Source organism: Protobothrops mucrosquamatus, unplaced genomic scaffold, assembly GCF_001527695.2.
Source record: "Protobothrops mucrosquamatus isolate PMUCROS unplaced genomic scaffold, P.Mucros_1.0 scaffold44, whole genome shotgun sequence".
NCBI lineage: Eukaryota > Metazoa > Chordata > Lepidosauria > Squamata > Viperidae > Protobothrops > Protobothrops mucrosquamatus.
This window is the reverse complement of record NW_015386426.1, coordinates 709,223-737,071: the sequence shown is the minus strand read 5'-3', so window position 1 is coordinate 737,071 and position 27,849 is coordinate 709,223. Positions and strand designations below refer to the sequence as shown.

The 27,849-nt window shown below is 38.5% G+C and overlaps 1 protein-coding gene across 1 annotated transcript; it reads left to right on the top strand.

The window, feature by feature from the left end:
* Positions 1–630: 630 nt before the first annotated feature.
* On the top strand, positions 631–25,945 carry POMGNT1 (protein O-linked mannose N-acetylglucosaminyltransferase 1 (beta 1,2-)). The gene is made up of 21 exons (XM_015811531.1): positions 631–741; positions 6,108–6,213; positions 7,385–7,500; positions 8,249–8,314; positions 9,696–9,809; positions 10,194–10,311; positions 10,810–10,908; positions 11,654–11,781; positions 12,672–12,742; positions 13,241–13,316; positions 15,356–15,439; positions 16,296–16,337; positions 16,716–16,774; positions 17,330–17,402; positions 17,528–17,656; positions 20,329–20,454; positions 21,334–21,398; positions 22,724–22,768; positions 23,108–23,243; positions 24,155–24,264; positions 25,645–25,945. The coding sequence occupies exons 1-21, from the start codon at positions 631–633 to the stop codon at positions 25,739–25,741; spliced, it is 1,971 nt and encodes a 656-aa protein (XP_015667017.1). The 3' UTR covers positions 25,742–25,945.
* Positions 25,946–27,849: the final 1,904 nt, after the last annotated feature.

Below are 27,849 nucleotides of genomic sequence, written 5' to 3'. Positions count from 1 at the left end.
CTCTTTAACAAGCATTGTAAACTTAGAACAGCCCCCATGTAGCATGTTTGGTTCCTTAATTTTATTTTATCTTTTTGAGAATGGAAATGGGACAAAATTTTCTGAATGCCTCTTAAGATCTTGCTTCCCCCTTCCATTTTCTGCTGTCTCCATCTTCTACAGAAAGTTCTGTTTATCTGAAAGTACATTTTCTGGGGTGCGGATTGCACATATATGTACGTAATATGAATATAATAGGATTTTATTGAAATGTGGCATAAAACTCAAGGTCCTTTGCTTGGCTCCTTATTCAACAGTCTTCATTCTCCTTTTAGTTTTGCCTGACAAAGAATTCATTGTCCAGTCTGTCCTTGTCATACCATTACATCCTGCAAACTTCCAAGTGTGCTGCCCAGAATAAATTATGTTAATTAAATATTTGTGCAAACTTGGGGGTTTAAAAAAATCAGCAAAAACATAGTGACATTCTCAGGCATTTGAACCTAAATATGACCAAGTACTTCCTTCCAGGCTTCCATTTTATTTGTTTTCCTTATCCTGCCAGGTTTAACTTGAAGAGTCCAACTAGAGAAGAGCAGATGGTGAGAGTTACCTCATGTTATCCACTGCTGTCTATTTTGCCCTGCTGTGATGGATGAATGGAAGCCTAATCCACAACCCAAGCCGTGGAAGAAACGCAGCTGGTACCTGGCCTGGAAGTACAAGTTGACAAATCAGAGGGCGCTCAGGAGACTGTGTCAGGTGAGAAGAGGCCCCAACTTACATCCCCTTTCTGTTTAGATAATCTTGGCAATGGGGAGCATTATATCTGGTAAGGTGATTAGCAAAGATCTTTGCTTTTAAATACTTCTGGATTACAGTGTTCAAGGAACTGTAATCCTTGAAATGGAATCACGTGGAGGTGATATTCTTTATATAGCCTCAAGAGCATATTTACACAAATGGATGCGTTGCTTTGGAAAGGCAGGATGGTGTAGGATTTTGCAAGCTAGCAGATCCTTATTATAATGCAAACTGTTATTCAGGCAAGAGTGCAGGGCCATGAAAGCTCATGTTACAGTAAGAATTACTCAGCATGGTACATTAAGGCATTTGTATCTTTTTAATGTATCAGACAAGATCATATGATCGCCTGAATTTGTTTCTTTGGGACACTCACCTACTATTTTTTTTCTATTTAGTTTATTTTTCGGTCTAAAGGCCAGTTGCATGCACTTTGAATTAAAAATTTAAAAAGCTATAATAAAGGGTTTTTTAAACATTTAGAAACTGATACCTCTGATAACTATAATACATAAGCTGTGTCCATTTTGGATGGTATGTCCGTGCATGCTTTGAAAAGGATTTGGACCTTTTCAGACCATACACAAGAACAGAAGTCTGTAGGATGAATTAAATTATCCAGCATTTTTCAGGTTTCCATGCAAGCCTGAAAACAATGTGTTCCCTTAGGGTTCTTTCACCACTAATGACAAAGATATCTGAAGAAAATCATATGTTCACCCATCTCAGACAAGACGACTAGGCAGAGTACAATAAAAATCAAGAATTAGAACATATAATAAAATCACTTAAAATACTTATATAAGTAAATATAAATAAGATCACAAGGATAGAATTGGTATGTTCTTTTTGGTTCAGGAGATTTTCAGGCTGATAAAAAAAACAAACACATGTTTTGAGGCCTTTCCAAAGAGCAAAAATGGTTAGAGACAACTTCACTTCAGGGGAAATGAAGATCCTTTTGTAACATAATAATTTGCATCCCACTTGCTACAAATCCTATTTTAGCACGATTTCTACATGCATTGGACTGTAAATTCTCCACCAGCATTTTCAGAACATTGGGGAAGATGTGCTAGCATTTTAAATCCAGAACAACTGAGGTTGCCTTACAGCAGCGTGTCAAACTGCCGGCCCGCAGGCCGGACGCGTCACACGGAAGCTGTGCCCACCCCATTGCCAGCAATGGCAAAACTCTCCCAATACGTTGCGTGATGTCACGTGACGTCACGAGTTTGACATGTCTGCCTTAGAGGATATCTGTGCTTCACAGAAGCTTCCTATCTGCATCTAGGCTGAACTTTTTTGTAGATTCACTGAAACCTGCTGTTACTACAACGTATCCAGTTTCTACTGTCTTTCTGAACAAAGAATTGTCTTTGCCTCCACCTTTGCATGTGATTTATCTCTGTATATTGATACATTTAAAACTTATGTGCAGTGCTTTTTTAACTGTAACTGTTTTAACCAAACAGTTGAATTGGTCTGTTACAGATTGCAATACACACACTCGGGTGTATTGTAGTATGTATAACCAAGCCAATTATGCCTTATTCAGAAGTGATGGTTAAGGTGGTGCTGCATATGAAAGGAGATTGGAAGCCGGGCATAATCTGGGGTGTTCTTTGTTCTTTTGTTTTTGGCAAAGCAACTTGGTACCCAAGTACATTGGCTGGCAGGGAATAGGATGGGCAAAAGCGCCTGCTGAGGACCCTATTAACACTTGCAGAAATGTCCATGCCATTGGATATGGACAATAATTAATTCATTTAAGCAGATTGATCATTTCCTTTTTTGTTAGGATATATTCACGTACATCAAAGCTGCAGTACTGGCTGAGCAGCAGTTCATAATTTAACACCTACGAACAATTAAAGTATTCATTAATTGATTTATCCACTTGAAACCCTAGGGGTGCACTGAGATAAATCACTGGAGCTATTTCTGATACAAGATCCTATTATGGCTACTGTCTGGTTTGGTGTTTTGTTTTACTTTTAGTAATGTGCATAAACCATTGAGGACCTTAGTGGGCAGATTTATGAGGTGGGGGCTATGATTTTTCAAGGAAAGGGTAAGGTTTTATAAAGTAAAAAAATGATTCCTTCCTTCCTTCCTTCCTTCCTTCCTAAAATACATTCTAGTGTGCAAATGATCCATATATTGATACTTGGAAATAAATGCACACATGAACTCAGCAAATGTTCGTGGAGAAAATCATGTACAGTAGTAGTTGTGATTGCCGTGATCAAAAACCATGGTGGATTAGTAGCCATTTTTTGTGCGACGCAAGGTAGGCTGCAGGTATGCCAGTTGTTCCATGTGAGACAAATGTTCTCACCCGAGGTCCCCAAAAATGAACTGAAGGGAACTGGGGGAAATCTGGGTTTTGTTTACACCCTCACTTATAATGAAACCAAATCACTTTTCCTTATGTAGACTGCTCTGGGCCTCCCAAGTCATTAAACATTGTAGGACAACACAGGATAGAAATGGCTCTCTCAAACACAGTTCCCAGTTCTGTTTTGGATTTACTACTGATGATTTGTGACTAATAATGGATTTCTTAGACATTTTATCTCCCTAGCAAAGGGAAATAAATTCATACTGCTACATTCTAGAGACAGTGTAGCAGTCAGGAAGGCATGACAAATGTATTGCAATATCTTGTCTGGATCCCCATGTCTTAAAATAGAAACTTTAATACAGAGCTGTCAGTGCTGTGGGAGATCCAGACACTTTAGCTACATGTAGGCAGGAGTCTTCAAGTTCAGGTTCCCATAGAAACCTATATGCTCATTGTGCCTTCATCACCAGAGATTTAATCATTATACCACCATACAATATGTTGTAGAAATGTCACATACTTTACAGTATTACCATATAATGAGAGGAAGACTGATACTCTTTTTCTGTGGAGATAAATTAAGTAGAGGAGAAGTTGCTTTCTTGAGGGGGGGATCTTGTGTACAGTAGGAAATTAGGAAAATTTGAGCATCTATAAGCATATGAATTGTAGGACATGTAGTTAAATGATTTTAGAACATCTTGTTTGGGAAAACATTGTAATAGAATGAAGAAACAATTTGTATTTTTTCAATGTAATGCCCAAATGCTTTACTTCTCAATTTTGAAGCACATTTTATTTATCAATTCTATTTGAGCTTGTATTTTTTAATTTTTATTAACATCTTCTTATTTTTAACTTTAAAACAGAAGCATTCCCACGAATATCTGATCCATTTGGCTAGCTTAATTCAAGTTTATGCAAAAGCATTTTCATCAAAAAATAAGCATAGTAAAAATAAAAGTTACTGTCCCCTTTGTCCATTTTTAAAAAACTTTTCAAATCATTTGTTGGTTACATTTTGTGCCAAAATTTTCTGAATCTTTGAATCTTAGACTATTTTTTATTTTAGTAATACAGAAAAAAAGTTACACTAATTAAAGGGGCAGGGTTGCTGCAAAGGAAAAAATCTACCTCTATATTAATTATATTCAAAAGTGGCTAAGAAATTAGGATGGCTGGATTTAATGTCCACATAGGCTACATTGCAGTTGTGAGTGAAGATGGAATACCGCAACTCCTAGCTGCTTGACTCAGGAACTAATTGCAAAAACTTTTGTTCATGCGGTTCACTCCTGAGGAGCAGCTGTCTGGAGTACAGATGGGCTTATCTCACAATCTCTTCTTGATCTGAAGAGATTTCACTGGCCAGTGTCTGCCTTCTGTCCAGATTCTCGGCTTCAATGTTGTCCCCATTCCTTTGGAGATGTCCAAGCTGCCTTTAATCCCCATCTGATATCGCTATTTGAAATACATTGAATGTCTCTAAATCTTTCTGATTTCCAGCTGTAATGTATTTTAGATGTGATGTGAATCCTGATCCACAGATAAAGATTAGTGATTTGGTCCTAAGATTATTGATGGGATCTCTGTGGATACAGACAGAAACACAGAGAAGTTAAAAAAAACGCATTACATAGCATCCATAAAAACCTGTTCATACCTGCACTAGATACACCTGGGAAAACAAAAGCTTCTGATTGCCATAGTGATGGAACAGAATTTAGTTGCAATTATAAAGACTTTCTAATGCTGTCATTTGGTAGGTAGTACACAATTACGGTGCTACAGCATAAAATGATGTTTCAAAGAATTGTTTTATGTTTTGAGGCTCAGATCTGCCTTTATTTGTGCTTATGTTCTTCAAGATACTTTTCTTCTACACTTAGCATCCAGGTAGCCACCCATTACATTTTCAAGATTTAAAATCGATCCATAATTCACAAAAGCTAGGGACTGTTGCTCTACTTTTAGGACTGTTCTTAAAAGAGAGGAAACAAGATGATAGATTGAATAATAAGAGGCATTCTGACTTTATAGGTATAATTCAGTGAGCTTTATTTGGCAGTTTTCTCTGAGGTAGAAAATAGCATAAATCATACTCGTTTTGTACAGACAGCTCCCTTCTCAGAGACTGTCCCTTCGTATTACACAGCCTTTTGTTTCATGGATAATATAATGTGCATGCTCCACTAAGAAAATCTTGCTGCAGTTTGCACCAATGCTGTGACTCCATATTCCTATCAAGTAGCTTGTTTTCACTGCCCTAAAATCTGTTCACAGTTTGTCAGAGAAGGCAGCCTTTTTGAACCTGTTGTGGTATAAATTCTTTTAGGGTCATCTAAAAGAATGGTGGTGAGAGATCAGTGTTATATTTTAAGTGTTATGTTGTAAAGTTGATATTAAACGAATGTTACAGATGAATGCATGACATGACCTGCTATTGTCACAACTATTATTAAAGTACATGAATGCAGTTCACTTAAAGAACTGTATGCCACTTATTTATTTCTATTAATAAATGGAAAACATTCCATATTTATGTCGTATGACACTTAATCCAAAAATTGATTTCCATCTCCAAAAGTCAGCAGTTTGGTTTTAAGGAATGAACAGCTGGCTACTTACTATAGAAACCTGGATATAATCTGCAGAAAACTTGATATTTTCCATTATTTCATTCTTATGCATGATAAAGGAAGTACATGCTGCACAATGATAGAAAGGCCCACCAGTACACAAAATGAGACAAAAATTTTTTAGAGGAAAATAGAGGTAAATGGAAGCAGGAACTAGATTTCATACCTAAATAACAATGGGAAAGTTCAAGAAAGAAGTTCTTGTCATTCACTTTTCCAGTCCTTCCTGTTAAGTCTAGCATAAAAATCTGTGTTTTCATCACGAAGGCGTTTTAAGCATCAGGTTTTCCAAATCTATTTTTTTTCTAATCTAACGAAGGAAGCTTTTTGCCTTACAGATGGGAGCAGTCCTTTTCTTGCTGGTAACTGTTATTGTAAACATAAAGTTGATCTTGGACACTAGAAGAGCAGCCAGTGAAGAAGAAGAATCAGCTCAGGATTATGGTGAGCCCAAAATGTGATTAGATGGTGGTATTAGAACGTACTGTGTGATTGGTAGTCACATTCTGGGAGAAATGGAATGTTCTAGGGAACGTAGACTGTTCTGTGATTGGAGAATGAATTTTCCACGCAACATTACTTAACCCCTGACTAGTGAATCCCCTCCCATATTTCTAGTTATAGGAGCATTAAACATGGTCTAAATTTTTGAAAGTGTTGCTTGCAAAATAGCTTTTGATAGTTCAGAGAGAGAAAGACACTGTTTCTTAAATATATGTAACTGGACTAGTAATACCTTCCAGACCTTAAACATTTCCAGGTAAAATTAAGCAAGTAGGCCATGGTTTATATTCTAGCTTTTGTAAAAAAAAAAAAAAAAAAATATGGCTAGGAGAATATTGATTTAAGTGTCAAAGGAAAGAAGAACCGGAAAATTGGATATCTTGTATTTACAAATGAAAACTGAGTAATCAAAACTAGTTTAACCAGGTAACCATTAAACTAGAATTTTAAAATCAAATAACACTCAGTTGAAGTCTTTAATCTTATGTTGCAGACTGTTAAAAGCTAAGTGGAAGGAAAATGTTAGTTTTCTTTTTATATAGACAACATGATGTCCTTTGGGAGATAATTCTACATGCCTCCACATCAAATGTTCTATCTGGGCTTTCATGAATAAATCTTATCAAACCTGTTGGTATACAGCTAGTCCTCGTTGGGCGACCATATTTGGGACTGGCAACTCGGTTGTTAAGCAAAGCAGTCACTAAGTGACATCCCAACTATGCTTACAATCTTATATCAGCTTTCCTTTGTTTTACAAACCTGAGAAGGTTGTAAATGTGAGAAAGGGTCACAAAGTTATTTTTTTCATTACTGTCATAACAGTGAATGATCGCTATCAGAGGTAGTTGCTAAATGAGGACATATACGCTATACCAGGGGTCCTCAACCTTGGCAACTTTAAGACTTGTGGACTTCAACTCCCAGAATTCCTCAGCCAGCAAATTCTGGGAGTTGGTCCACAAGTCTTAAAGTTGCCAAGGTTGAGGACCCCTGCGCTATACAGAAGGCCTTTCAGAATGTTCATAATGTATGGGGAGATTGCCACAGGATAAGAGCATTAAACGTATGGCCATAAGAATCTAAAATATGGGGCTCTCTCATTTCCTAGATGAAGGTTTGCAGAAGCTAGAGATTCCTCGGCGGCCTGTGAGTAGCAGAAAAGTTCTGGACATTGAGGTCTATTCCAGTCGCTCCAAGGTTTATGTTGCAGTTGATGGGACCACGGTGAGAATCTGCACTGCAGCTGTAAGATGCAAGAATCAGGGCAATAATACATTCTAACATAGTTTACTATGAAGGAGAGCACAGTGCCTCTTGAACTGGAGTCTCTTCCTGCATTATTTTGACTGTGGGTTTGGGTGTGGGTGTGGGTGTATTCAGGCTTCAGTTTTACTGCATCCTGTTAGGCCAGCAAGCATATTTAGAACTGTAACTTTAAAATATGAGTATACAATACTCATTTTGTGTCTTTGGATGGCTTTTTATTTTTTAATAAAATTTCTAGGTAATGCATTCATGATGGAGGAACAATACTATTTTTTTTTTAAAAAGCAGTCCGTTTATTAATAGAAAAGTGAGCACATTTTGTGTTCTGTTTGCAGTTTACAAGAGTAGTGGTTTTGTAAGGAATCCAGGAAAGTTATGCTGTGTTTTCCCTACGTGTTTGCATCCCCACACATATGCATATCATGAAACAATTTCATGAGCTGCTTTCACCTTATAATGCTTTCATATCTCCTCTTCCAAGTTCTTAGTATAAAAGCTGACTATAACTCTTTCCAACATGCTGGATTATGTTCTGAGTAAAGAGCACAACTAAGTTGCAAAAGCTAGTTCAGAGGGATTCTGGGTTACAAACATCACTGAAGAAAATTTCTAGAAGAAAATGATGTTCAAGAAACAGGGGAGGACTGACAAGGATAACAAGTGTGAAAAGGATAGTTTGATAACAATTGCTTTTGTTACTGTACAGGTTTTAGAAGATGAAGCCCGGGAACAAGGCAGAGGCATCCATGTCATTGTATTAAATCAGGCTACAGTAAGTGATGAAGAACATAATGTGACCTAAATGAGGCCAATGTGCTCCTTTTTCCTGACAAAAAGGCAAAGGCAGTGTGGAGTTTCTAATCTTCAGTCATCACTGAAGTCCAAAAAAGCTGTATTTTGGAATAGATTTTTTTCCTCAGAGTTCTGGGGTTTTGGTCAGAGTTGCAGAAAAGTCTTTTAAACTCCACTGAAGGTTTTGGCAAGTTTCTAGACCTCTAGAACTATGTCAGGCCTGTGCTCCCCAAAACTAATACTAAGTGTAAAAGGAATTCTTGGTAATAAAGGCAATCCTTGACTTAAGCCCAGTTGCTTAGAAACCATTTGAAGTTATGATGGACCCTCCCCCCCCAAAAAAGGGGGACTTATGAACTGGATTGTGCCTCCCTGCCATCATGTGACCACATTTTGGACACTCGGCAACTGGCCTGCATTTATGGCTTTTTACAGTGTCCTGCGTTCACGTGACCACGATTTAGGGTGTTGGTTCATTTAACAACCAATGCAAAAAAGGTAAAATCAGGTGTGACCTACTTAATTACTGGTGTAACATAAAACCATAATTGCAGGCTCAATTATGGTCGTATGTCAAGGACTACTTGTGTGCTATCCTTCATCCAATTCAGTGAGCTTACCATGGGTGACTTCACTCCCCAACTGGCTATAGTAAAAAGGTGCTTCACCATTCTGTATTTCCAGTAAGTTCCTTTATGGGGGGGGGGGGAGGAATTTCTAAATGCCAGCTTCCTCCCTTCTTTCTCCATAAGCCTGTAAGATGCATGGCTGGGAAGACCTGCTTTTATACCCAGTGGACCTTCCCTGGCATTCAGCTCTCCACAGCTGCCTGAATGTGACAGATGTTCCGTATTCTTTTCTTTAAGAAAATGAATTGGGGTAATACATGCTAAGATACAGTGTTATAATGGGGAGGAGAGGGCAGAGATATTTCCTTAATTGGATTAATTTGGAAAAAAACTGCCAGATGTTTTTAAAATATTTCCTCTGTTGCGGACATAAGAATGATAAAGAGTTGGAAGGGGCCATAAGGATCATCTAGTCAGAATATTTGCAGTTAGCAGGAAAGCCAATTAAACCATCCACGACAGGTAACTGCTCAGTCTCTTCTTAAAAATCTCCATCAATAGAAAGTCCCCAACCTCCGTAGGTAGACCATTACATTGTTGTACAAATCAGGAAGTTTGTCCTTATATTTAAACAAAATCTGGGATGTATCCTTCCCAGTAGCTGACCTGCTGTATATCAGTGTCTCAACTGAAGTTCCAAAAAAAAAGAAAAAAGAGTTGTGATCCCAATATATTTGGAAGGTCACAATTTGAGAAGAAGCGATCTAACACAATTTATGGTTTGTTTTGTAGGGCCATGTGATGGCAAAGCGGGTTTTTGACACCTATTCTCCCCATGAAGATGAGGCCATGGTCCTCTTCCTCAACATGATAGCCAAGGGTCGCATCCTTATCTTCACAATTAAGGTAAGTTGAAATTGGTATTGTAACTTTTTCTTTCTTTCATTCTGGTAACTGACGCCTAACAGAAATTAAATTTCTATTTTAACTTGAAAATAGTCTAATGAAGCTAAAAACACTTTGACAAAGAAGAAAAGGTGATTGCACTACTGTTATACAATAATTTTATGGATTGTATCTGAAAATTTACTCTTAAATTATATGACACACTAGAAAAGTAAAAAAACCAAGTTTTATTATGACATCTTATTACAGGTTATTTATTTATTTATTTTACAAAAAATGAAGCTTTAGCTTAAAAGAATCGAACAGCATCCAAAGATTCTTTACGCTCAAAGGATATATAAATCACATATCTGGATTAATATTGTGGGATTTCTTCCTTTTCAGGATGAGGGCTCCTTCCACCTTAAAGACACAGCCAAGAGTCTTCTGAAGAGTTTAGGAAGCCAGATTGCAGCTTCTCTCAGCTGGAGGGACATGTGGACATTTGTGGGGAAGAAAGGAGGTCAGGATCAAGCTTGGGCAGAAATCTCCCCGGGGAGAAAGGGACGCAGGAGAGGGCTCCTGGTGGGTTGTAACTTTTTCAAGGAGAAGAATAATGTTAATCAGGCAAATGTTTGGTTTTGCTCTGGATTCTTGTTTTTCATCTATTTATGATATTGGAACTTCTCAGACCCACTAAATTGGAGCATGAGAAGCTGAGGACTTTTTCTGTTAATAATATGGGGGAGTTGGGCATAGGCAACTGTAATTTTTCATACCTAAACCAATTTTCCCTCTTCTACAACAGGTGAGGGTGTCTCTATCACCTCCTACTCTGAGTACCATAGAGGGATATTTTGTTAATCTTTCTTTTGCACTATAAAAAAAAATGTGCAAAGGAGCCTAGCGAAAAAGTAAGATTACTGACTGATTGCTACATCAGGGATCTAACAGTGGACAAGCCCAGGTAGTGAGTGGTTATTGGCTGCCTATTGACCATCATGTGTTGTGTTCTCTGTAGGTGAAGTCTATGGTGAGAAACATGCCAAGTCCCCACTGCTTTCCTCCTGGGGAGAGCCAGTCTTGTTAAAAACCGAAGTCCAATTAACCTCTGTGGAAGGTATGATATTCATTCCCAAGAAGGCGTAATAGAGACAAGGCTGGATAATCCAGCAAATCTTGGAATAGCTTTAAAGCTAGGAAACCAGGAACCTGTTTGAGGTAAAGAATTGAGGAAGAAGACTAGTAAAGTTTCTGCTGAAGTGGGATAATAATTGTCAAGTACTTTGTGTATAATTGTCAAGTACTTTATATATATATAAAATCAGGCATGATTCATTTAATAATGATCTGACTTAGTGACAGATGTTCTGATCCCAATTGTGGTTGTGAGTCAAGAACTATCTGTATGTTATTTTAGATTTTCTCATCTGATTTTCTACCGAAACCCAAAATGATAGGCTGGACTAGAGATAGGTTCAGAAATTGGCAGCTGCTATTACACTGACTTACGGTGCTGTTCTCTTTGGTTTCTCCTGAAGCAAGTCCAATGAAATTAAAAGCTACCCTGAAGGCAAGATCTTATTTTTTTTATTACATATTCAGAAGAGAGGTTTTTTTTTTTTAAAAAAAGATCATTTTCTGTTTGGCAGCCAGGCATTGTTTGCCATACAGATGTTTTGAATTTTCATTCATAATTTTGATCATTAGTGATGGCTTGTTGCTTATGGGCTTCAGAGATTGAAACATCCTAAGAATGTTCTGAGCTGACTGTAGCAGAACGTAAATTGATAAAAGACTTATCTGTTTCAAAGTTCTTGTATATGTCAAGCTAATCGTATGCATACATATGACGTATTCCACAGATGCAGAATGCCATTGGCCAGATACTGAGTTGAATCGGCGGCGGAAGCGTTTTTGCAGCAAAGTTGAAGGTTATGGAAGTGTGTGCAGCTGTAAAGATCCTACACCTATAGAGTTCAATCCTGATCCAGTAAGTACAATAATGCCCCTTCTCCTTCACCAACTCTTGCTAGAAACAAAATTTCTATCTAATTACATAGATTTAACTGACCCATCAAATGATTAATATGAAATAGATAGATAGATGATTGATAGATAGATAGATAGATAGATTAGATAGATAGATAGATAGATAGATAGATAGATGATTGATAGATAGATAGATAGATAGACAGATAGACAGACAGACAGACAGACAGACAGACAGACAGACAGACAGACAGACAGACAGATAGATAGATAGATAGATAGATAGATAGATAGATTAGATAGATAGATCTGGCAATAAAGTTTACCAGACTATGTAGCTGGGAGTTAGATTTTTTTTTAAAAGATCTTTTATGTTCATCTGATTTTTATATTTGTTCTTCATATCTTTTTTGTCTTTTACTTTATTTCCAATCTGCTTCTTTCTTTGCCAACTGCCTACTTCTCTGAATTTGAGATACATGAGACAAATATAAATACTACTGGGAATCTTTTCTGAATTCTGCAACATATAAGTAGTACACTTTAAAACCTACTTATACAATCCTAATTCTGGAAGTGGTCAGACAATATTGGTTTCAGTTCATAATCTAAGTCTGAGACTATGGGCAAGGAAAAATTGCTTATATGGAACTTAGCTGTTCCCAGCGTTCCCCTTAAATCAGTGTTTCTCAATCTTGGTAACTTGAAGATGCATGGACCTTAGTTGCCTGATTTCCCCAGCCATCCATTCTGAGAGTTGAAGACTACATATCCTCAGGAAACACTACCTTAAATGTTCAGGTGTAAGAAGAGAAAAATAAAAGGCGCACTGGGGAAAAAAAGAGGTGTTGGCTATCTTAAATTTCTATTTCTGGTGTTCCTTTTTTTTAGCTCAAAGACAACACAGTTTTTGATGTACCTGTTGCTGTCATTGCAGGGAACAGACCCAACTACCTGTACAGGTGAGAGACAGTTAGTAGGAACAAAGTGATTGCTATGGAACGTCAAATGGAGAATTCATATATTTCTTGCTTGCCCAGTTTCTATTGGAACATAATCTCCAGTTCCCAAATGATGTGGTCAAGTTTTCTTGATTTTGTCCCTCTGAGCAAAGAAAGTCCTCTATCCAGCAAGGAAGGGAAAAGGAAAGCACACAGTTGTCATACACAGAGTCAACTGTAAGATTTCACCTATAATAAAACAAAAGTGTAAATCTGAGATCCTGCAAATCTCATCCTTTGTTTATTGTAAACAAAATTCATGTTCTAGGACTAGGTAGTCAACTCTGATTGGCATAGAATACATAATTTGGGATTAAAGTGAACAAATGTTAGTCAAGTTTATATCATTAATATTAGATTAGATTCAAGCTTCTATATGAAAAGTGGACATATATTCTATTAATACATTAAAAGGCTTTCTGGGAATCACAGCAAATATGTTAACCCTTCTCTTTTTAGGATGCTACGATCTCTGCTGTCAGCACAAGGGGTCAATCCTCAAATGATAACAGTTTTTATTGATGGATATTACGAGGTAAGTCATCAGGAGGGGTGGATCTGCTACTTTGAAGGTGTGCAACTTTAGGGGGTCCAGTTACAGCACTGGGCCTTTGGGTGATATTCTGAACACCAAACAGTGAGTCCAGGACAAATCTTAATTTTCAAATTTAATTCAAATTAAAATTGCTCCCCTACTATATTCTCTTTATGAACAATTACACTTCACTGAGAACTTTTGAAAAGGCTCTTTAGATAAATGCAGAGCCTGCAGAGGACCAGAGGGTATACATTCTGCCTTTCATCACTAATCGCCTTTCACCTTATAAGCACTGTGTGAGATGGGAACCTTAAGAGAACCATCTTTAGCTGAGCCTTGCAAATATATTTTGCCTAAAAACACTGAAGAGATTTTGTTTGATTCGTGCCTTATATTATTAATACTACTACTTTCTTTTGTATTTTGTCATGAAATTTGTTCTGGGGGCAGTAATACTACAGGTAGTCCTCAACCTACGACCACAATTGAGCCCAAAATTTCTGTTGTTAAGTGAGATGTTTGTTAAGTGAGTTTTCCCCATTTTACAACCTTTTTTGCCATAGTTGTTAAGTGAATCACTGCAGTTGATAAGTTAGTAACCTGGTTGCTAAGGGAAACTGGCTTCCCCCATTGACTTTGCTTGTCAGAAGGTTGCAAAAGGCATTCACATGACCTTTGGACACAGCAACAGTCATAAGTATAAACCAGTTGCCAGGCATCGGAATTTTGATCACATGATCATGGGGATGCTTCAACGTTTGTAACTGTGAAAAACAGAAGTCACTTTTTTCAGTGGCATTGTAGACTTTGAACAGTCACTAAATGAACTGTTGTAAGTCGAGGACTACCTGTATTTCCTAACTGGTATGCTTCAACTCGGACTTAGGTTTGTTGGTCCATAAAGCAAAGCTGTTTTTCTTCCTGAAAAGAAATACCTCTATTCACACGGTAGATACTCCTTTGCAGATTTGTTTTATTGCCACAGCAACTGTGTCATCTGGCTAGAGAAGGACAGCATGAAAGCAAGACTTTCAGGCACAGAAGGATTCAGTTTTATGCTTATGCATGTATGAGAAAATAAATGGATTATTTTTTATAGGTAAGAAACTTCTAGATACAAAGTCTTGGGATCCCTGTAGATTTCAGAAATCAGTTTGAGCGAGAAGTCCATCTTAACAAACTAGATCCCTCAGCAATTGACCAGATCTATGATAAGGTTGATACCATCTAACTACAGAGATGTTTAATTGTAAATTGTATTTATAGTGACACAAAACTATGTCCTTTTTTCAAAGATTATTTAAGGGGCTTTGCTCAGCCAAGTGTCTGCCACTGGCTATCCCTATAACATAGACTACTAACTCTGAAACTGTGATGTAACTATTTAATAGAATGCAAATGGAATATATATTCTGATCCACTTCTATCTTTGAACAAAATGAACAACTTTTATTCCATGTGCAAATAAAGAGCCTTCAGTGTTTGGCATTGAAAAAGCATATCATCAGATATATTATGACTACAATAATATATGCGAATGTGCTGTTTTAAAAAGATAAGTAACTTTATGTATAGGAATTTGGATGGTAATTATTATTTTTTTAGAAGCAGACAGTAATTTTCATTAGGTACCTGAAGTTATGCATCTTAGATTGAGGATCTGAAGGGTGAAGTTCTAAGATATATGACAACTGTAGGTAGTGTCAGAACGCAACACATTTTGAAAGCCTGAGGATCATAGTGGGCAGAACACTGATACAAAATTAAGAACTGTGTACAGCTTTCACTGCAAGTTGCATGTATTTCCTGCCTCAAAATAGTGATAAATTATTATTATTATTATTAAGCATTAATGGTTACAGAACACACTGAGAACTATAATGAAAAATCTAGAGGCCACAGGTTGTCTATCCCTATTCTAGAAATTATCTTGCCCTATCCCAGAAACATCTAAAGTGGGAAGAATTCATATCAAGATGATAATAATGAGCGCAATTCAGAAAACCTGTACCTCACAAATTTCCTTTCTTTTCCAGGAGCCAATGGATGTGGTTGAATTATTTGGCCTGAAGGGAATCCAACACACACCCATCAGCATTAAAAATGCAAGAGTCTCTCAGGTGAGTGGCTGATTTTGTTGCCTTGGCGGCTGCTTCCATTAAACCAGGGGTGTCAAACTGCCGGTCCACGGGCCGGATGCATCATGCTGAAACTGCGCCCACCCCATTGCCGGCAATGGCAAAAAAAGTTGCGATACGTCGAGACATGCCACGTGACGTTGCAAGTTTGACACCCCTGCATTAAACCATGAACTCCGTTAGAAATCCTATTGTGTATATGTTATCCTCCAGACTGATTTGTGGTGGATGAGCTCAAGCACAAGCCTTGGCTGAAATATTAATGGGAAACTAAAAATTGGGAAAAACTAATTAGGACATTGATTGTCTATAAAGACTGAATGTTAAAATAACCAGGATGTGTATACGCTAATTATTGATAGATGTAAGAATGTTATTTTTATTTAATTGATATAATAAGAATTGTATTAGTTTAAACAGGAGACAGTAAATACTAAGGGGAAAAGAGAGGAAATATTTAATGTGGTAGTTTGAGTCTTGTACTAAAGATGCTTGTATGTCATTGAATTTTCAATTAACCCAGCCGCCACGTTGCTTTTTAAATACTTAAATGTAAAATTAGAAAATCAATAAAACATTACAAAAAAAAACAAAACCTGCAAGCCTTGGCTCTCCATCAAGCCTGGGCTTGAATTTGTCAGCCTTATATGATTAAAAATGTGAGGTATGTATCATTCTGCTTTGAGGCACAAACGAGGCCTAGAGATAAAGATGGTTGGTCTGACTGTTCTGAAAAGTAGCTTTTCAGTAATGATTCTGTTGGTATTAACATATTGATAAGAATGAACAGACTTTGAGAAACATCCTCATTCTTACTCCTCCTTTTGTCCCCATACAGCACTACAAGGCCAGTTTGACTGCAACATTCAACTTGCATCCGGTAGGTTTGGTTAGCTCTTCTTTCTTTGCCAGTGTAGAGAGATCTTTTCATTTGGGAAAATTCTGTTTTGGAATGTGCTCTTCCATGTAATTATTGAGAACTATGTAACATTAATTGAAGGGGTTATAATAACAAGCACCTATTGTAAACCTTGAAGTTGCAGAGGCTCTTTTTCTTAAACATAACCGATGATGGCACCTATGCATAATGCCATGCTTTTTAGAAATACGTTTTTTGATTATTTAAGTGGTGCCGAAAAAGGAAGGTCCTTATATTCATTGCTGGATTGTCAGCTTCCCAGGAATTTTTCCATTGAGTGAAAATGTGTATATAGTTTTGAAACACTGTAGGTTTCCTTCTATTCTGATTGTTTTATAGGATGCAAAGTTTGCTGTGGTATTGGAAGAAGACTTGGACATTTCCATTGATTTCTTCAGGTATTAATTGAATTCATTTTCTACCTTGGTCCTATTTTGTTTTGCCAGCAAAGAATAACAGCTGGGTTCTTCTGTCAGTGTGGCTGGCCAGTTTTAAATGAATGTATTGCCGTTGACAATGAAAATATAACCCCATTGCAAGGAAAATACTGTAGGATAATAGTTCCTTCATCAAGCCCATCAGAAGAAATTCTGAAGGTCAGGGAAGATAACTTGGGTCACAGTCAGTATGCAAGATGACACAGAAAAAGTCTTTAAACTGAGAAGTATGGATTAGCATTTGAACACAAAATGAGTCTGTAGATCTTAGGCAAAATATCTGCATACGTTTGAAGCTTGTTCAGTATCTCATTTTCCAATTCTTATACCCAAAGTGAGGGCATATGTAGCGCATGTAACTCATTCATGTCGTTAGTTTCGCTAGCGCTTCATTGACTTTGTTCCAAGCAGTCTCATTTTCAAAATAATGCCCCAATCTTAAGCAATTCACAGCATTGCTCTCATAAATCAAATCAGTGTTGGCTTGTTCTTTGACATTCTTCTCCATTTTCTTAGCTTTCTAAGCCAGTCTATCTATTTGCTGGAAGAAGATGACAGCTTGTATTGCATCTCTGCATGGAATGACCAGGTGAATTATTTCTTCCCCTGAACTCTTATCACATTTTACCTCGTTCCCCCAAACTTGGATGAAGGATTGTGTGATGAGTTTCCTGCCGGTGAAGATTTCCTAAATCTTTCTCTTTGGGTCATTAGGGGTATGAACATACCGCTGAAGACCCTTCACTTCTCTATCGTGTAGAGACCATGCCAGGCCTGGGCTGGGTGCTAAGAAAGACTCTGTATAAGGATGAATTGGAGCCCAAGTGGCCAACACCAGAAAAGGTCAGTCTGATTTTTCAGGTTGTTTTTCCTTACTGATTTAAGACTTTGTGTGTGTGTGTGTGTGTGTGTGTGTGTGTGTTTAGGTTGATGGGAAGTTTTGTCTTACTACCATCTGGTACTCATAATGAGTTAATGGTAGCTTTTCTTGCATCATTGGAATTATGGGGCCATCTAGCTATACTCTTTCTTAACCATTACAATTTCCAAATAAGTAAACTCAGTATTATTGCTAAAGACCCGTTGGCTGAGAAATATCTAGAAGATGAATTCCATATACCAGTGATGATGAACCTTTTAGAGACCGAGTGCCCAAATTGCAACCCAAAACCCACTTATTTATCTCCAGGTGCCAGGTGGGCGTGGCCCACTGGATGGGCGTGGCTGTGGTGGTCATGGCAGATTGGGTGGGTGTGGCCAAGGTCGGCTTGATCACCTCGATGTTGCTCATGGGGAGGGACATCTGTGGGGGCCGGGCAGGGTTGGGGGACATCCAGGGGGTCTCTGGCAGGTGGGGTGGTGGGCAGGAGGCTCATCTTGCGGGATGAGGAGGCAAGGTGAGGCAGGGCAGGGGTGCCATTGACACAGGGCAAGGTGAGGCAGGGGCTGGGGCAGCTGCTGCCCGACACCATCGGCCCCTGCACACAGAGGCCAGCAAGCGCATGGGTGCTGGGATGCACCCGGCCATGTGGGACCTCAGAGGCCAGCAAGCGCATGGGTGCTGGGATGCATCCGGCCATGTGGGACCTCGGCGAGTTAGCAGGCGGCTGGTTGAAGAGGGATGGTTGCCATGCCCGGGGCATGGCGCACATGCCCACAAAGAGGGCTCTGAGTGCCGCCTCTGGCACGTGTGCCATAGGTTCGCCACCACTGCCATATACGGTATCTAAAGTTCAATCCAGGTTCAGGAAACCAGCTCCAACACTCTAATCAAAAAGCTTCCATAATTAGGAAAAGTTATCATTGGAAAGGCTTTAATTTTTTTTATGCTTATACACATAAATGTAGCTTTAAGGTTTTAAGCAGTTGTGAATCGTCCCCCAAATCATCTAGAGTTGAACAAAAAAGAGCCAGGAGGAAAAGTTTCAGACGTTGGTACATCAAGCTTTCAGTAGAACAGAATAAAATATTATATTAAAATAACTGACTTCATGATAGCTATTAAAAAGACCTGCTGCTTTAATAATAATAGTGAGCTAATGTACCAGCGTCTTCTAATCTGATGTCTTCCAAATACTTTGAATTCCGTTTCTAATTTTTTCCAACCACTAAGCTTAGAGGAACAGATCTGGAGGAACTGGGTTGAGAAAGGCAAATTTAGTTTCTTCTTCCTAAAGAAACTCTTCATAAAGGCAAGCATCGGCAAACTGTTGCTGTGTCCCTCTCTACCAGTCTGCTTAGAAGCCATTTTATTGATTGGACTTGGCAAAGCAATTGAGAATGCTTAATACAGGTCTAACCATTAACACAATTAAATAATATTTGGCCATGTACGTGTGTGTGTATTTTGTAACGACTTCACACCATCCTCAGCTATTCGTGCAATTTAAATATCACATCGTGAGCACGCAGGCATTTTAAAAAATGTGGGATATAAAAGAACAACGAAAGCATTAGAAGAGCATTAGAAATGCATTTTTAAAGCATTTAGGTTTTACTTAAGTAGTAAGCTCAGCAACTTGTCATTTTATAACTCTATAATACCCAGACTATTTTTTTAAAAAAAATCAAGGACCATTATGTGACTAACCAGTGTTTCTCAACCTTGACAATTTTAAGGCATGTGGACTTCAACTCCCAGAATTCCACAGCCAGCATTGCTGGCTGTGGAATTCTGGGAGTTGAAGTCCACATGCCTTAAAATTGTCAAGGTTGAGAAACACTGGACTAGACAGTGATGGCAAACCTTTTAGAGACCGAGTGCCCAAACTGTAACCCAAACCCCACTTATGTATCATCAGATGCTGGGTGGGCCTGGCCCATTGGGTGGGTGTCGCCCGTTGAGTGGGCGTGGCCCATTGGGTGTGCATGCCTTTGGTGGTAATGGCAGACTGGGTGAGACTAAAAAGTTCAATCAATCAATTCCAACTTTGCGAGATTTTTTTTTTCCCGCAAGAAGTTGAAATTGATTGATTGATTGATTGAACCTTTTTTTTTTTTTTTTTTTTTGCACACAGCGGTGGAGGCCTAAAGCGAAAAGGTTTTATAAAACTCAGCTGAAGGTCTAGGACTGGAGCGATGGTTCGGGTGCCCACAGAGAGGGCTCTGTGTGCCACCTGTGGCAACCGTGCCATAGGTTCGCCACCATGGGACTAACAGATACGTAACTAATGCTATATAATTGCATTGGTCAGGAATTCTAAAAAGGCCTGACTTCTAATGCCAAAGAAAATAACTGAAATCAAACACAACAAAAAGTATTCCCATTTTGTCCAGATTTTATGCTTGTATATAAAGTATGCATTGGAACAGAAATCTCTGCCAGGATACATTCCATTTTCAAAATTGAGAAATAATAAGAGCCTGCATCTGAAACTGGGGCCAAATTAACTTTTGCTTCAAACTTCAAGAGGGTTTTAAACGGTGCAAATGCTTATGGGGGCTGCAGCAAAATAAGTTGCTCTCCGAAAAAGGCTTCTTCTCTGTGTTGTATTTTGTCTGCTTTCTTCTCTCAGCTTTGGGACTGGGACATGTGGATGCGCATGCCAGAACAGCGGAAAGGACGTGAATGCCTCATCCCAGACGTATCCCGCTCGTATCACTTTGGAATTGTTGGCCTCAACATGAATGGCTACTTCCACGTGAGTGACCCTTCTTAATTTAAATGCAGAAATAGTAGCTTCTGTTCGTATCCTTATTTATTCCCACAATAAATTGTTTAGGTGTTGAGAGGTTTCAATTGGAGAAGAAGCACAGTTAGATTGTTCAGTTTGACATGCTTCCTCACCTTTCAAACAATGTCTACCAATGGCAGCATAATTTTGGAAAGAGGAGAAGCTGATATTTTAATAGCCTATGCTAATCTCCTATATTAATATTCAAAGACCATTACAAGTAAATTGAACTTCTCTGGATGGGCAAAATAGAGTTTAAATCTTCATCTTCTGCTTGTGAGAACTCAGAGAAAATTGAGTTTCTGCCTTAGGTTAGAGGACTAGACTAACTATGAATTGACCCAGGAAAGCAATCAATATTGTCTTCAGTTGATTTACACCCTAATCCAAATTCATTTATTCATTCATTCATTTATTGGACTTATATGCCGCCCTTCTCCCCACAGGACTCAGGGCGGCTCACAGCATATTAAAACAGTATAAAACATTATCCCCAATAAAAACCAATTAAAAACAAATATTTGTCGCTGTGTCTTATTAAAATCATTAAAATTGTCCCTATTTAAAATGTTTGCAATTTGTCCTTTTAGTCAAACATTGATAAGCAAAACTCAGCAACCAAGCACAGCTCTGCCCAATGTTTGCTTTTAGGCTTATCTATGATACAAATGAGATGGTTTAGCTGCAGTTGTTCTTCTTTGGACGATGATGCAAAATATTTTCCCTGCAAATGTTTGTATGCAGTAGCCATGGTACTCTCCCTGCTGTACTTCAGAGGAAAAAGTGGAAAGCTAGGGTAAATGATGCTTAAAACCGCCTTTTTTCCCCCCATTCATATTTTTCTAGGAAGCCTATTTCAAAAAGCACAAGTTCAACACAGTCCCCAATGTACAGCTTAAGAATGTGGAGAGGTAAGGAGACATGGATGCCTTCTGACCTAAGCATAAGCTTTCCTGTGTAGGCAACTCACTAATATGAATGTAGCCATATCAAAGTGCTTGAGGAACATGAGCAAGTCAAAATCAACCCTAATATAATACTCTTGGCAGGAGAGCCTGCCCAGGATGGAAATTAGATTCCCTTACTAATATTTAGACTATTTAGTAATGCCCCACCAAGAGTAGACTTGTAAATTATAACTCAGTGGTTGCCCCTTGGCAGCTTCTAGTTTGGTTCAAACAAATATACATCCAAATGTTCCATATCATGAGAACAAGGAACAAGAAGAAAGAATGGAATAAAAATAGAGGAGCAGAAATGTAAGAGCAATTAGTTTGGTGCAGCTTGGCTTCGTAGGGGCTTTCGTGTGTATTATTTGCAGGGGGAGAAACATTTCGTTACAGAAAACTCAGTATACATTAAGTAAATAAATAAAAAGCACTTCAAATTGTATATCACATTTGAGCAACAGCCCGCTGTCTATAAAATGCCTTTACAAAAAAAAGAACGGGGTGGACCTTTTGGGATTAACAGTACCTGCTTTAATACCTGCAGCACTTACTGGGCTTGTTTATCTCTGCAATCGTTTCCTGGGATTATTATTTGAGCCCTGTGTAAATACACACACACACACACACACACACACGAATACCAACGCCTGTAGATTCTGCCTTTTTCTCTGTTTCTGAGGAGTTTTTTGAAAGTGGAAGTAGAAGCTTCTGGATGATAAATCATTTGGTAGAACTTCAGCAGCAAAATGGATGAAGCTTGGCAATATGATTTTAGGCTATATTTTGAGTATCGGCGGGAAGCTAAGGATGGAAATAAGAGGAGTCCTCTTACCTCCCCCCCCCCGCGCACTTAAGATTTCACTGCTTATTTTGGCAGGAAGGGATGTGGAGATGGGAGAAGAAAGCACACTGCTGCAAATCAGCCATTTTGCCACCATCTTTTAATGACACAGTCTTAGAGTATGCAAAATGTCCCATCTCTCCATAGCAGGGCTTCCCAATCCCTGGGCCTCAGCCCACTACTGGGCTGTCACTTGTTCAGAATTGGGCCGCACGAGCGGTAAGCCGGTGCATGTGCAAGCACACAGTCCTTGTGTGAACAGCAGGCCAGTGTACACACACGCTAGTGTGCGGCACGCACCAGCCTGCCACTCAAGTGGCCCAGTTCCCCTCCAGCTTCCCCCCTGCCGGGCCGCCAAGCCACAAAGATTGGGAACCGCTGCTCTACTGAGTATAAAGCAATTCAGTTTCGGTTCTGACTTTTTATTTCTGTTTCCATTGTATAGTTTAAAGAAAGATGCATATGAAATTGAACTTCATCGTCTGCTCAGGTACCTTATGTGTTAAAAAATGGATCTCTGAAACTGATAGAGAGGTGAATATGGCCTGATCTAGTATGCAAAATGTTAGGACTGGAATTATGAAATGCTGGCAAATGCCTGAAAGCTGAATCCAGAAGAGCATTGTGGCCAATTTGGCAACTAGCATACCTTTTAAAAATATTTTGATTTTGAAATAGGAAAGGCATTTTATTATCTGTCAAAGTCAGTTAATATTTTTTGGATTGTATGTTCCAGTTTAGTATCTTTAATGTGGCACTTGCTTCATATTATGGACTTTTCTATCTGCTTGCCTCTCTGATTTTGTCTTATTTTCACCCACTTCTTCAGTGAGGCTGAAGTTCTAGATCATACCAAAAATCCTTGTGAGGATTCTTTTGTCCCAGACACTGAAGGAAAAACCTACGTGATGTACATAAAGATGGAGCAGGAGGCAGATTTCACTACTTGGACTCAGCTTGCCAAGGTATTTGATGATAGATAGATAGATAGACAGACAGACAGACAGACAGACAGACAGACAGACAGACAGACAGACAGACAGACAGAAAATTAACAAATATAATCAGAAACAGAAGCAAGGAAAACAGGAAAGAAAGTGTAAATAAAGACAAGGTTTTTAAGAACTGTAAAATTGAAAGAAAAACATTGAAATGACATTGATAATCTACTTATTAAAATATATCAATTTGAAAATTGAAAAAAGTGTTAACATAATCCAATATAAGTATCATATAGTCATTAACAGCTTTAAGCAATATGATTTAACTTATAAATTATAAGCTAATTAAAAGGCAATAAGTTTTAGAAATTTTAATAATTTTAGCAAATTATAAAAAAAGGAAAAATGCTAAATGTTAAAAATTTGTGTTAGGAGAAAATGAACTTGAGATGTAGTACAAATCTGCTTCTAAAATTATAATCAAATAATACCTCCCACATTGAGTTATATTTTCTATCAGATTTATTTTGTAAAAGAAACTTTGCTTTAACATTGATTCATACACCCATAACTTAATTTACCATTCTTTTATGGAAGGAATTATTTGTACTTTCCATTAAGGAAGTATACAATATTCTAGTAGCTATTGCCATGTACAAAACTTAATTCATTTTGTAGGAATATTTGGTTTAATAATTGGTAAAAATATAACAGGATAAAAAGAAGAAAAAACCCACCATTAAAGTCTGTTTAATTTCCACCTTGCCCAACCTGGAATAAGGTTGAAGAGGCATTCCTGCTCATATTTAGGCTGTACCATATTGCAAGCCAGTACTGAAAGCTCCTTAGAAGCACTCAGCTGATTTAGATTTTGAATTTTTAGTCATATGATTCATTCAGTCTTGCTGTCAGACACTTATAACTTGTTCTTTTAGTGCCTCCACATCTGGGATCTGGATGTCCGGGGGAATCATAAAGGACTATGGCGTCTCTTTCGGAAAAAGAACCACTTCTTGGTCGTAGGAGTCCCTGCCTCTCCATATTCGTAAGTCATCTTTGTGGGTCAAGCTAGACTTAGTTGTTGTATAAAACTTGTATTTTTCCTATCAGACTTTTATGGCCAGATTATTTGGTTAGGCACCTTTTCTTTTGATGTTACACATGTTGTTCTTAAATAAAATGTCAGATCAAATGTTTTTTTTTCCCCAAAGGGACTCATGGAGACATCTCCTGTTATGGGTAATTAGCATCTGTCCATTGCTTAGCTCTGCTGCAAGTTGGTACTTATTTAATTCTTCAGTGAAATGGACATTGTGTCGCACTTTAAAGCAAGAAGCGCTAATGGGACTACAGAAGCCCTTGTAATCTGTAGATGTAGTTCCAAAGGCTTTCAAATTGCAATTTTTAACATGCAGATTTAATTTTTAAATTGCAACTTTTAACATGCAGAAAGGAGAAACTGTTAAATTCACAACTGGACAGCAATCATATTAAAATAATTTTAATTACATTTACATGTATATTTAATAAAATCAACTGTTGTCCAAGTCCCACCCTTTACTTTTTGGAAACACTGCCCAGTCTTCACTGGCTCAAGGTTGACTCAGCCTTCCATCCTTCCAAGTTCAGTAAAATGAGGACCCAGATTGTTGGGGGCACTAAGCTGACACTGTAAACCACTTAGAGAGGGCTGTAAAGCACTATGAAGTGGTATATAAGTGATACTGCTATTGCTATATTGTTTAAAAGCCAGATGTGATCCTTGGGCCAGCATAAATTGTGCACCCTTGCTTTTCAGTGAATTGTAATTCCCCATGATGGTTCAGAAGATCTAGAGATATGAAGACATTTAAACTGGGAATCAGAGGGTCATAGAGACAACTGATTATAAGAGTCATTTCGATGGGAATAACAGAGCCTAATAAAAGCTCAGGAGCAAAAGGAAAGCATCTACTGGAAACACATAGTTTATTTAGTAGTGGATGATGAAAGGTTCTATTGTGTATCTTCACAGAATAGGACAACTATGAAAAGATAAGCAGGAAGGGGCAAAAGCTGAAAGATGTTCTGCATTTTCTGCATACAAAATATTCCAAATCCAGTTTCCATGTAAAAGCACTGGATAATACTTTAGTTGGATACTATGGAGGATTAGTATAAATCAGACAGCACTACTTAGGTTAGATGGATGTATTGCAATCCAACTCATCCAGCTTGCATTTTTCCCCAACCTCAGTTATTGACTGATATCTTAGAATTCTAAAGTTGAGACTTGGTGCTCCTAAAAAGCACCGGATTAGAACATTCTGTAATACTTTGCCCCTCGAGACAGTTTTATATATTTTGTTACTCATCCTGTTGAATCTAAGTTTCCACCTCCTTTTCTGTACTGGTAATTCCAGGCCAATTTCCTTTTTTTTCCTAGATTCAAAAAACCTTCTTCAGTGACACCAATCTACATGGAACCCCCAGCCAAGGATGAGGCAGTAGGAGCCATAGCAGCAGGAGCAGAGCAAACATGAAGCAGAACATGGAGTGTTTGACCGTATTGCCTTCATAGCCTGCAGGATAGGAGGGCAGAGGAACACTTAGAGCTCTCTTGGGATTGGCTTTTCTCTGGAAGTCTTGAGAAGTAGGACAAGCCAAAGGGGGCTCTCCCCATCCCCCATCCTCAGGCTGCTGCTGAGAGTGGATTAATTGCCTTGGAAGAACAGGCCTCTTTAATATTTTTCTAAGCCACTGAAACAATGCAGTTGTCTCGTTTTTAATATTGATGTTTTACTAATTGTGGGCCACTATTTCCCCAAATTGGGGTTCGGTCTGAGGGAGCTGTTTGAAAGGGATTGATTCCCTTTAGAAGCTCTTTCCACATTGTTACCTGAGGATATATAATTTTTTTTTTAATTTATTAGTTTGCTGCAGTGGTCAGCCACCTTCTAAAGGCTGTTTTCTTGCTTTATATGCTGGCTTTTGAGGTGAGTAATAATGATGGGAATAGTTCCTGGAAAGCATATGGGGCCATTCCTTAAACCCACATACGGTACCACCACCTGGCTTGTGACTTTATGGCCAGTGATTCACATGCACACAAATAAGAGTTTTGTGGTCTTGGCTTCGTGATCAAAGGGTACAAGCTGCAAAAGAACTGCATGTGTTTACTGTGTACTAAATGTCCTGGTCACTCAGGCTCAGAATTCCCTTTTTCCTCATCCTCTCCTCCTATTGGGCAGAGATGGCCACAAAAGGTGGTCATTTTCAAAGCTACGGCCTCTAGGTTCCCAATGGATCTGTATGGATCCAGCAAAGGCTTGGACTTGGTTGAAATACTTGAAAAGATACAGGCTACATGGTTTGGTCATTTCCATAAAATGCAGGAAGAGCTAAGCAGCAGTAAAGAAGAAAAGTGCCTTGAGCAAGCAGGTGCTGGCCTGGGAAGCTTTAGTGTTTACCAGTATATCAGGGTGCAGAAGTAGTAAATGAGTCGGATTAAATCTTACTTCTGAGTGAGGCTGGCCTATAGGTTCTGAAAACCAAACCCAGAAGTGGCCATCCATCATAGGGTCTTTCTTTGGCCCCAAAGCATGCATCTGGAAGATTTTGCTACTAAGTCCTAAGAAAGGGCAATTTGGGGCTCTAGATAGCTAATCAGAGGTGAAATGGTGTGGGGGGAGAGAGAGAGGGAACAGCAATTCAGGGATAAAGAGGAAATCATGGTTTCCTCTTAGATGTCCTGTGCCTTATGGGGAAGAGGGAAGGTTTTAGGTCTCAAAAGTGACTTTCAATATATTCACACCATGAATATATTAAGGGAAAAGGGAATGAACATTTCCCTCAAGGGAACAACTAGATTCTAGTTTGAAGCCACCTTTCCTTCATTTAGTTGAGGTACCTCTTTGTGTTTTCCTCTTTTTCCTCACTGTCCTCCAAACTTGTCCGATACCGGTACGAGTTAAAAAGTAAATACCTTTTTGTGTCCATAAGGCAGCTGAAAAACTTCTTGAAGTATTTTGTTTTGATTAGTTAGCTAATGCATGTTTCTCTTGAAACTCAGGCCACTACTTATTATAGAGCCCATGGTTTCTGTGCTTGAATGAGACCTCAAGTAGGACTTCTGACCTAACACTGTCGTAAATATGATATTTGCAGAGGTCACCTGTCTGCTGCGTCCATAGAGTTTCATTGGCAAAAGTAGTGGCTAGTTCATGTGAGGATTTCTGCCAACAAAAATTGCGGTCCTCTTGGCCCTATCAGTCTTGAGGGAAGAAGGTAGTCTTCCATTAGCAGGATGACTGTGAACTCCAGTGTCAGAGTACAGCAGTGCTGCTTTTTGCTCTGCCTTGACTTCATTTCCTGTCCTGTTATGTGAGGGAGAAATGGCTTTTCTAAAGAAACACGGAAGAGACATAACTTACTAAGATTCCTGATCATGACGTTTATTAGGTGTTTTTTAAGTATGCAGTTGTGCACCAGAAAAAAAAATTTGTTCTGTGTAAATGCAGAGTCTTTCTCATGGCGTATGAAATGGCTCTCACTTTGGCCATTTTGTGGAACTTGTCATAGAACTTCCTTTTTGGACTCGTGTAATCTCCCAAAGCCTGTGAGAATATTAAGTAGCTAGTTCTATTAATGG